The sequence below is a fragment of the Notolepis coatsorum genome (assembly GCF_963971535.1).
Source record: "Notolepis coatsorum genome assembly, chromosome: 2".
Classification (NCBI taxonomy): domain Eukaryota; kingdom Metazoa; phylum Chordata; class Actinopteri; order Aulopiformes; family Paralepididae; genus Notolepis; species Notolepis coatsorum.
Window position 1 is genome coordinate 191,766,579 of NC_140166.1, and position 11,417 is coordinate 191,777,995.

General features: G+C 41.2%; 1 protein-coding gene across 1 annotated transcript; it reads left to right on the forward strand.

The window, feature by feature from the left end:
* The first annotated feature begins 5,106 nt into the window (after positions 1 to 5,106).
* On the forward strand, positions 5,107 to 11,417 carry tmem161a (transmembrane protein 161A). Its single transcript, XM_084307421.1, has 11 exons — positions 5,107 to 5,227; positions 5,763 to 5,866; positions 5,967 to 6,050; positions 6,327 to 6,418; positions 6,786 to 6,942; positions 7,786 to 8,001; positions 8,296 to 8,439; positions 8,597 to 8,710; positions 8,834 to 9,008; positions 9,286 to 9,382; positions 9,768 to 11,417. Exons 1-11 carry the CDS (start codon positions 5,225 to 5,227, stop codon positions 10,070 to 10,072), a joined length of 1,491 nt encoding a protein of 496 aa, XP_084163547.1. The 5' UTR covers positions 5,107 to 5,224; the 3' UTR covers positions 10,073 to 11,417.

The following is an 11,417-nucleotide window of genomic DNA, read 5'->3' on the forward strand; positions in this document are numbered from 1 at the left end:
GATGTCAGGTCAGTATAATCTTTAAATAAGTCAGTACAAATTAATCAGAATGTTGCTCAATGTTGGGGTTTAAGGTTGAGGGACGGAGGGAGGGGGTAAGAAATGGAGAGTTGAAAAAGGTGAGAAATAGAAAGGAGAGTAGAACATGTTTGTTCATTTAAAAGTGTTACAAAATTGTATGTATATGTTATGAGGTGGTGAGCAACTTAACATTACACTCTGATTATTGCTCTGATGTACTTTTATAATTAAATAAATATATTTCATATACATTTGAAATGCATGGTTTGTTGTGTTCTTTATCAGTAGTTTATAAATGTATGTTATGGCAATTAATTTTTTTTATCCACTTTTTCTCCTTATTTTTCTATTTTTCTCCCATCCCAATTTCGTATTGCCAATTCTCCCCTCCCCTGTCTTGAACGTTGCTAGACTATGCCTCCCACTGGTCGGCTGTAGTGAGGATAGAAGCCTTGCATCACGTGTCCCCTCTGGTACACGAAGAGGCAGCCTGTCGCATCTTTTCACCAGACAGCGCGGACTCTCAGTGGCGAAAAGTAACGCGTGGGAGGATCACGCTGCCCCCGATACTTCCTGTCTCTGCTCAGGCGTCACCCAACCAACCTGTAGGAGTCACTGTCCACAACGTCCAATCCCCACCCATCGACATTCCACCCGCTACCTCTGCCAATTGAGATAGTATGACGACTGGCCCAAGCCGCAGGCAACGCTGACTCGGGGAGTCGAGACCGGAGTCTCTTGCATTGGTGACGAGTGCAATCTCCGCTACGTCACCCAGCCGCCCATGTTATGGCAATTCATGATGTATTTTTGTAAGTTTGGGTCCCGGGGAAATACCAAATTTCTCTTTTGGGTCTCGAGCTGAAAAAGTTTGGGAACCCCTGCTCTAGTGGATGAGTGGGCCTCTAGCATTCCTTGGTGTACATCCATGTCTATCTGCCTTAATTACGGTAATTGTTAACTGGTGTGTGTATTTGGCTAGTCTTCTTATGCCTTCCTGTGTGTTACCTCAGTGTCAGTTGTTCACTAACCATGCTGCAAGTAAGTACTATGCATTCATGTTAAGCTATCGTCCCTCGCCGCCACGGGAGATAAGTAGGAAATGTATTTGCTTATAGTTGTTGTGTCGTTTCTATTTTGCCATGTTTAACGTGTTATGGAAAGTTTAGTTTCCCCCGTGACTATGTATCGCTATGGTTTGTTTGGTGCTCTTTTCATTTGTATCATACATTTTTTGAGAGACTTAAGCTTTCTCCACCTTATTTCCCCCCCTGTTTATTGTGTCAATTCGTTTATTCATCTCACTGATGTGTTTTTGGAGACGGCTTTCTCCCCTTTTTGTTTGTTCCCGTATATGCATGTTTACTCGGCTACTCAAAATAAAGAGTATTGTTTTGTTAAATCAACACCTGCATCCCGTCTCCTCTCATTCTGCACCTGGGTCCAACACGTTATCCCATTTGTAACAAATGGTAAATAACTATACAGGATCTATGATGAATCTCTGTGGGACACCTTTTGTCATGCGTAAAAACTCTGACTGGGCATTCCCAGTTTTCACACTTTGAAGCCTCTCAGACAAATGGCTCTGAAACCAACTGCAAGCGTTTGCATCAAAGCCAGTACTGTATAGTCTTGTAAAAGAAGAAAATGGTCAACTGTATCAAATGCTTTTCACAGATCTACAAATAAGGCAGCACAATGTTTTCTTTTGTTTAGGGTGGATACTATATCATGCTATGTTTTGCTCTAAAACCAGATGAATGCTTTGAGTTAGTTATTTACCAATGATTACATGATTTTTGTTAGACAGGATAGTTTGGAGATTGGTCAATAATTATTTATCACTCCTATCTCCACCTTTATGTAATGGAGATACATGGGCTGTTTTCCAGGTACTAGGAACTATGCCTGTTGAAAAGGGATTAAATTATGTGTTTGCACTGTAATTGGTGGAGTAGCTAGCTTGGGGGGAAAAAAGGATCCAGTTGATTTCCTAGTATCAGTGGATTGCAAGGTGCAACACAAGGTTGGTTGGCACACGTTATGGGGTTGGTTGGCACAATGTTATAATATTTACAAAGAATGAAGCAACCAAAAAACTATTTGAACATTTAATTCAAACAAGAATGAGAAAACATTAACATTTGAAGGTAGAATCTGTAATGTTGTCAAACGGCAACCTCAAGGCAAAAGAGCCCCTTTTGGTATTGTGCTTTGTTTACATTTTTTGTTTTTTGGATAGGATTTCAGTGGGTATAGGGGAGGGATTGCTACTGCTGGCCACACCTCAGGTTCTACCAAGAAAGGTCTGGAGAAATTCACAGTATAAAAAGTTACTAAACTCCAACCCACACGTCAGACCAAAACACAAAAAGTAAACATGGTACAACACCCAGTGGGACTCTTTTGCCCAGAGGCCACTGTTTGACAGCATTACAGATTCTACCTTTAACATAATTTAAATATATATTAACAGTTACAACGTTATTTTTAGTTCATGAACCAGATCAATTGTTTAAAGGAGACATATTTTCCACCCTCCCAGCTTCATCCACCTCCACGGTCCACCCGGTCAAGTCCTGTATCTCATAAGATCCTTGTCCTCCATGCCGGCCCCTTACCCATTAGTACCACCCCTACACCCCTTCCCAGAAGCTGTGATCCTCAGACACAGATATGCTCTCCATCCCCCACCCTCTGGAACTCTCTCCCGGCTGAGATCCGCTCAGCCACATCCTTGGACATTGATTGATTGAAAATTGTATTAACAGATTGCAGAATGGGTACAATACAGTGTGGCTCAATAGACACAATTGTTAAGGGGATGCAGACCAGAGAAAGACTTTCGTCTTGTTTACATCAGGGTCCCCCATTTTCAATTCATCAGACTCTTTTATGAAGTCTTGAAAACCCACTTGTTCACAAAGGCCTACAGCCTCTAGTCGTCTCCCTGTCCATCATTGTTATTATTATTTTTCTGTTCATGTTTTATTTGTCTTTTTGTTGCTTTGTAAAGCGTCCTTGGGTTTCATCTTTCATGAAAGGTGCTATATGAATCCAAGCTATTGTTACATTTTGAGTCCTTTTCAACAAGTTAATATAAGTCTTTGAGGTCCCATAAACATGTCATTTTAGCTGAAAATAAAGCAATCAGATTATGCATTCTAGCAGCTTCTATACCCCGCTGTTTCAGACTGGATATTTCTGTGCCTGTAACCAGTGGGACGCTGTTAACGTACAAATACGATAATTATCGTATCAACAAGTCTGTAACGTCAAACGAAATTAAAATCAAACTGCAGAAAAGGCACAAAGTGTATATCACATTTTCTCAGTGCCACTCCCATTCTGTAAAAACGATACAAAACACAAAGGGTCATTTTAACAATAGGGCTCCTTCAAATAAATCCTTAGTATTAAAATGTAGCCGATAGCCAATGTTAAAATGCTATATTTACAAAGAATAAAACAACCAATAGATATATATAAACAATACCTATAATAGGCATATAATGTTACTGTGTGCTTAGACCTCTCTACATTACCCATTGATACCGATACATTAAAAAGGCCCCCTCCTAGTCTCTGAGTCTGGCCCTCTAGCGCGCATGCGTGTGTGTAGTTAACGTCAAAGCAGAGTAATAAGGCATGCATAATTGAGACTTTAATCTTTGCGATCTGCATAATGTTTATCTTCAGGCAATTACATGTAAGATCCATGATGTTGGAGGCATGAAACATTGAGATTATAATAGAGAAATCTTGCCGAGGCGTTCGGGGTTATTCAGGAAGAACAAGGAACTAAGACGGATACATCTTGCATGATAATTATGAAGACAGAAAGGCACGAGAGATATAGAGAGAGTGAGAACTTTTAGATCATGTTGGTGATATTACTTTTGTAATTTTACAAAATGTCTAAATCTGGGCATTTCTCTAGTTTCACATATACCGATATATTTGTCATGTACACAACACAATAACGTGGAACTCAAAGATAATTTCCCAGCAAAATTCACCGCACTACCTTGAAATAGCTGTCCGCCTACTGTAAACCAATGAGAACGCTTGTTCTTGTGTGGTCGTTTGACTCCTACTACTACATATAGATGTGTCAAGGAGCCTAATTAAGCTCAAATAAAACTTCCTGTCGAGTGGTTTGGCCTTCAAAATAAAGGCACGAACATTGAAACAAATGCATTATTGCTTTGGATCAAGTCGCTGGCAAAATCCACATCATAACAAAAGTTTGGGGAACCTCTACATTGACTATAGAGTGTCAGAAAAATAACATAGAACATATGTAGAAATTATTATCAATTATGGTGACTAAAATAGGGCAATATACAGCCTGTAAGCAGACATGAAACAAAGTGATTAAAACAAGCTGCCATTACAACACATATACCAAAGAGGAGCTCTCTTATTTTACACAATTAAACTCAAGTGTCCAGGTCACATCTGAGACATTTACACTGTACCCTCCTCAACTCACTTCCTAATCCCTTTTATAGCCTAGTATGGGCCATATTATATATGTCAACTTTTAGCAAGCCATGTGATGTGGCCTATAGGCTCATAGGGATGAGGAAGTGAGTTGAGAGGCAGTGTAAAGGTCCCAGATACTTTTACCATTTTGGTATGTGTTGTAACAGTAATTTTTTTTTACATGTGGATTCTTATTATATTATTATTACTATTGTATTATGCACAATCGTTGCGGGCAAGACCCCCCCGCATTTCATTGTATACTTGTATGCCGTGACAAATAAAACTCTTGATTTGACTTGACTTGAGAATGTATCCGGCCATAATGTGTGGCCTACACAGGCTAATGGCAGGGGTTCCAAATATACTATGTATAATATAATGTATATATTCCATTATATTATATTTACACTTTTATTATTTGACATATTATTTGCCAATTACATTGCTCTGTCATTAACTGTTTCGTCCATTTTAGGCAGAAAACTTTACAATGAAATTGCAATGGGAATCTTTATTCTGAAATGTTTAGACCATTTCATACCGGAAGCATATGTCTTTATTTGAGCTGGCTTGACACTGGTATACTACATCCGGGACATGCTGCAGTTGTGCTTTCACATGTCAGCTGCTGGTGGTTCAGCTGTCAGGGGATTCATGCATGTGAAGAAGCTACAATACAATCTCTCATAAATCTAGTCCTCCAGAGACGATGGTGAGTTTGTTTTATTCGTACTACATTCTCATCTAAACAACACTCTGACCACACTAGCTTTAGCTTGCTGGAAAGCCTGTTAGCGAGCTAGCTTGGCTACCATTAGCTACTATAATGTTATGCTAACGTTAGTGTTGCCAACAGCTGGAGATTTATCTAAATTTAGCACATGTTACCCACTCTAACCACTAGCTAACTTTCATTCATTTTTTTCAGAGACTTGCAATGTCTGCAAAATCTCTAAACCTGCCTCGTGCTTTTGGCTTGCTACCTACCTATTTCCTTATCTGATACATGGCTAAATTAGCTTCAACCATGTTTATTCACTTTGCTCCTGACCAAGGTTACTTTTAGACTTCCTTGACTTTAATCTAAGTTGGATCAAAGTAGTAAAGTGCTGACTGCTGAGTGACTGTCGGAGCTGTAGCAAGGGCCCTCACTCTGAGAGCTGAAGAGTCGGACTAGAATAGATGAATGCCAGATTAAACTCCCAACTGTTGTGATTCTAAAGTGTGTGTTATTTGTTCTTCAATAGGCACTCATGGGAATTCAGCTGGTGGTCAGCTTGCTGGCTGCTAGCATTATGCAGAGGATGGCTCCACATTACTCTTTTGCCCGTTGGCTCCTTTGCAATGGCAGGTAATACTGGCAGACACTCTCATTTGAAATAATGATGGACATTATTGTTTACAGTATATTGCTCATATGAAAGTGGCTTGTCTTTCCTTCTTCCTTCCAGTTTGTTCCGGTTCAAACACCCATCAGAAGGAGAGCTGTGTGCATTGGCAGGGAAGCAGATGCCCAAACCCAGCAGGAGGGACAGGTGTGAGCTGGTGTGGGGGTCGGGTCCTTAGTTATACTGCAGGATTGGGTCATATATCACAGTGCTGCCGAGAACTTTTAAGCAGTGGACTTCTCAAAGTCAATATTTGCATTACAAAATACTTTGAAGAAAGAAGTATTTTAATAATCATTTAATGTTCATGTTGTTTTAGCTGTTCACGACTCTCCTTGTACAAGACTTACTAACAGGGGAACATTTTCTCTCTCTGCGTGTGTCTGTCTGTCTGCATGTGTGTCCTCTTTTCTTGTCCCCTAGGAGACAGAATGGGGACAGCAAGCCTCTCACGGTGCCCAAGGACATCGACCTTCACCTGGAGAAATCTCCAGTCAATGTCCTTGACGCTCTTGGTAAAACAAACACAACCCAAAAAAAAGGCCCACTATAGCACAGTGTGACTTTGAACACAAAGCCAAGCCTGCAGTGGACCTATCTCAAACCCGACCCTCCTTTCTCGAATCCTCCAATTATAACGGTTGCTTACCTCAAAGCAACCGTTATTGGAGTATCAAGAAAAGAGGGCAGGTTTGAGATGGATCAATACACTAGACTAGACTGACCTTGTGTTCAGAGGTGAATGTTTCACACGTCCTTGACCTTTTTCCTGCTACTTAAAAAACAATTGATTGTATTTTAGATGATATTTTAGAAGTGCATACAAAAAATAAACATACAATTTCTCTGGTTTCTTCCTCATATTCTTGTCTCTCTTCCTAGTGTTGCGTTTCTTCCTGGAATACCAGTGGTTGATAGACTTTGCTGTTTACGCGACGGGTGTCTACCTGTTCACCGAGGGTTATTACAGCGTGGTGGATGCCAGAAAAGAGGTCAATATCGGATCAATCTGGTGTGTCCTGACTGTTCTCTTCTGCCTGTATCCTTCACCTGAACCCTCCCATCTATTCTAATGTATTTCTCACTTTCTTCCTATACTGTACGTCTACAATCCTTTGGCTTGATAATATAACAATGTAATACACTCCACATAGTACATGTTATATATTATGTACACATTAACCAAAGTAATTGTTGGATTTATTATTATTATGACAATGCTTCTTGTAAAGCAGCACTTTTGACTTACCGACACACCGCTCATCTTACCACGAACAGGCCCCTCACCGTAGGCAGTAGGCACCCCTCCCTTTCTGTACTCTTTATTTATTTTATTTTTTAGATCAAGGGCTGGTGTTTGCTGGTGTTTGCTGGTATAAGTGCCACAGAGGCATGGACTAAAAGATCAGTATTACTAGCCGGGACAACACAAAAGCACACATGAACACGCACACCACACTTCCTGCACTCTCTCACACACAAACACACTACAGGTCACTTTAGGAAAAAGCAAAGGTCACTTTAAAAAAACACAACTGTATGTTTTTGTATAGTTACATATAGCATAACTGTATAGTAGTGTGTATATAGGACTCATTACCATTCGTAAGCTTAGCATTGTATTGTATCTTGGTACCTCTTATCATGTCTATTTTATTATCTTCTATTTTATTCTATTTGTATTTTGCACAATCAAGGCGGGCATGGCCACCTTCATTTCACTATACGTCTCATGTATGTATGTGACAGATAAATCTCTTGAATCTACTTATGTTCAGTGAGAAGGGCAAAGGGACCTGGTCCTTCATTCGCAACTCCTACCTGGAGAAGCGGCCACTTCCATAGCTGCCATCTTGTTTCCCCTTAACGCCTAAACCCCCAGGAAGACGTTGCACACTCTGATGAGGCACTACTTCCGCTCCGACGAGGGCGGAGAGCGCTCGGTGTGCCTGGCGTTCGGCTTCCTGTCTCTGCTGGTGGCCATGCTGGTGCTGGTGGTCAGGGAGGACTATCTGGAGTTTGGTCTGGAGCCGGGCTTCGCCAGCCTCTTTGATAACCTGGAGGTGTTTGCCAAAGAGCAAGGCTACGCCCAGTGGTCGTAAGTATCTCTTATCTGACTTAGGACGTCTGATTACTGTGCAACATGAGAAATTCCTTTGCTATTATTCATGCATTCTCCTACATTATGGACCAGTTAAGCAGATGTGCTAACTTTCTTTGATGCAGACTAAGAAGTTAGATTCATTCAAAATCTCTTGTATGGTATATATACTTTATATAGTAATTTGGTTGAATTATTGATGTTGGTAAAGATGGTGCACAAGATGAAGCAATGAACATTGTAAAGTCCCATGATACCTAAGGGTTGTTGGTTTGACCCCCCCACCCCCAGAATCCCAGTGACCAGGCTGACGATGAAGCTGGGGCTGGCTGCTGTCTGTGCCTACATCGGTGCTCTGCTCGCCTTCCCTGGGCTGCGATTGGCTCAGACTCACCTGGATGCCATCCAGATGAACTCGGGCCGCCCCTTTATCCAGTAAGAACGGGAGAATTGATGCAGAGCATCATTCACTCTGCATACCTTTTTATAAACTGTATTCTCTCACGATGAAGGAATAGTGCCAAGAGTTGGACCAGATGAAGTAGAGTTCTGCTCCGTTGGTAACCATTACTAACGTTTTGTTTCCTTTTAGGATGCTGCTGCACATAAGTTTCCTGTCCCCAGTCGTTATACTGTTCCTATGGATCAAACCCATGGCTAGAGACTTCCTGGCCAATGCACCTATGGGAAAGACCTCTATCACACTGTAAGTCTGTGGTGAGCGTTCATAGCCGCCATCTCTGTTTTCACCCCCAATTCTTTAAATGATTTAATGTCAAGAATAAAGCCTTCATCCCGCTGACTGCTGATCCTATGATGCTCTTCTCAGTGTGTCCAGTGCAGCGTTTGACAGTGTGCGCCTATGGACAGTAGTGTCACTGTGTCTGCTGCGCCTGCTGATGACCCGCTACCATCTGCAGGCCTACCTCAATCTGGCCCAGAAGTGGGTGGAGCAGATGAAGAAGGAGGCGGGCCGCATCGCTGCCATCGATATCCAAAGAAAGGTGAGATTTTGAATATTCTTCTTTGCTTTTTTCAATGGAAAATGTCTGGGTTGGCAGAGACTTCATGCGCAGTAGCTTAAATCCAGCTCTGGAATGATTTGCACATACTGAATTATGCTTCTGTTTAAGTAATAGTAAATGAATGGCGACTATTTCTTCAGATGATCGAGGCTTTTATGTTGAGCCTGAATTAGTCAGCGTATGCAAAGTCACTACACACACACTAGGAAATGTTTGAGCTTGGCGTAACCTTTGATGTTTGTTATTCTCTTGTCAGGTGACCCGTGTATTCTGCTACCTGACTGTGGTCACTATGCAGTACATGATACCTGTTATGCTCATTCTCTTCTCCACACTGTCCCTCAAGGCTCTAGGTAAATAAGATATACACACGCATGTACACTACATACCTGTTCTGCTCATTCTCTTCTCCACACTGACCCTCAAGGCTTTAGATAAATAAGATATACTCACACATGTACACTATATACTGTACCTGTTCTGCTCATTCTCTTCTCCACACTGGCTCTTAAGGTTCTAGGTAAACAAGATACACTCACACAATCATGCGCACTTGAAAAAAAAACCTACAGATGTAAGCACCACGTCAGAATTTATTTGTCACAAAATACACATGTATTCACATAGATTTCAGTATGGAATAAAATGAGAGCGTTTTAAAACGTATCAAAGACCTGTGTAGATTCCCTGTTAGTTCAGAAGTACCAGGATTCCAACGGCACTCTATTCGTCTTCCAGGTGACTTCTCCTGGGGTCTGGGAGCAGAAGAGCTGCCCGGGGTGACGCCCGCGCTGATTATTCCCACAGTGGCTCCTGTCCTGCCGGGTGGACTCGACGATGACGAGGAAGGTGTGGACGACATGGAAGAGGACATCCAGGCCACCGTAGCCCACCTGTCAGAGGTCTTCATGGCATTCAAAGCCGTCCTCACCCCCCTCTTCTTCAGAGGGTTGTTTGCCTTCCTGGCCTGGTGGGTGGCAGCCTGCCAGGTCATCAGCAGTCTGTTTGGGATCTACTTCCACCAGTACCTCATGCAGAACTAACCGAAGGGGAGAGAGAGAGAGAGAGACTACATCACCCACAATGCAATGCCAGCCTAAACTATTGTTACCCAGTTGCATGGTATGTCGGCATGCAGCGAGAGGTGCATTTTGATTAGAACAAGCTACAGTACAGACGGTATGGATTCCTGTCTGTTTCCCATCGTCTTCAGTTGTAGCAAATGTTGTAACAAATGGACACTGTCTTAAAAAGTAGAAGAGATTCCAGGTCGGTCTCATTGCGTTCTTACTACCTTGCTGTCCTATGGCTTTGCTTGACCAGCAGGCTACTGGTCACTATTCACTGGGGTCAAGAACAAAATTGTATAAAGGGAAGTGAACGTTGTCCAGCTACTAGTACGGTATGACATTTCTCTGCAACTTCTTGGTATCAAATATATCTATGCCAGTGTTAACCTTTTTGTTCTCGATGTAGAACAATGCTAAATGCTGCAAATACGATTTCTTTTTTGTAAGTAGTGAGGTACAGGTACCATAACTTTGAGGCTACCTGTATTCACATTAGACATCTTGTTTTTGAGAGGGATCCCTAGTCCCAGTGAGAAACCGATTTTTAAGAGTGCTCAACGCTTCCTGTTCATTTTCTCTTGCTATTTTGTACTCATTGCAAAGCAGCAGTAATGCTCTGATCCAGTCTATTCCGTTTAAAACAGGTGACCATAGATTCAAACTATAGTGGTCATGGCTATTAATTTGGCCTAAATTATTCATGATGATCTATAAACCAAGAACTGAGGAGTTGTGACCGATTTTTTAAGAGTTCACTTCTGAATTCTCAAGTGCCTAGGAACTCAGGGATATTGAGTCATTTATACAAAAATATCTTTTCTTTCTGCCCTGTTTTTATGGCTTTAGTCTGTGGTTAGAATCCAGTTTCTGTTGAATACATAAGATTAACACTCCAGCCACTGCAATTCTTTTGGCCAACCTTGCTTTGTAAACAACATTCACTTAACCACATTTTATTTTACGGTAGTCTCTAAGTTCATAAATTGAGTTCCTGCTGTTTTATTTGTTGCCAAACAATCTTGACTAAACAAATCCCACTTTGAATTCGTTTTGAGGCTAAAATGCAATGCAGACACATGCCACTGGTTTTTATTTATTTATTTATAATGTATTGCCTCAAATAACTAATGTTATTTTCAAATGGTACAGATGGTTATTATGTACATTTGATTGCTTTCTATGTGTGGCAAGTTAGATTTCTTTGTGTGATCGGTTTAAAAAAATGTGTGATTGTTTTAAAACACATCCTACTGTGAAGTTGATATGAAAATGCTGTTTTCAAACTTTATACATCGATTAAAAGAACTTTTTGAATGCA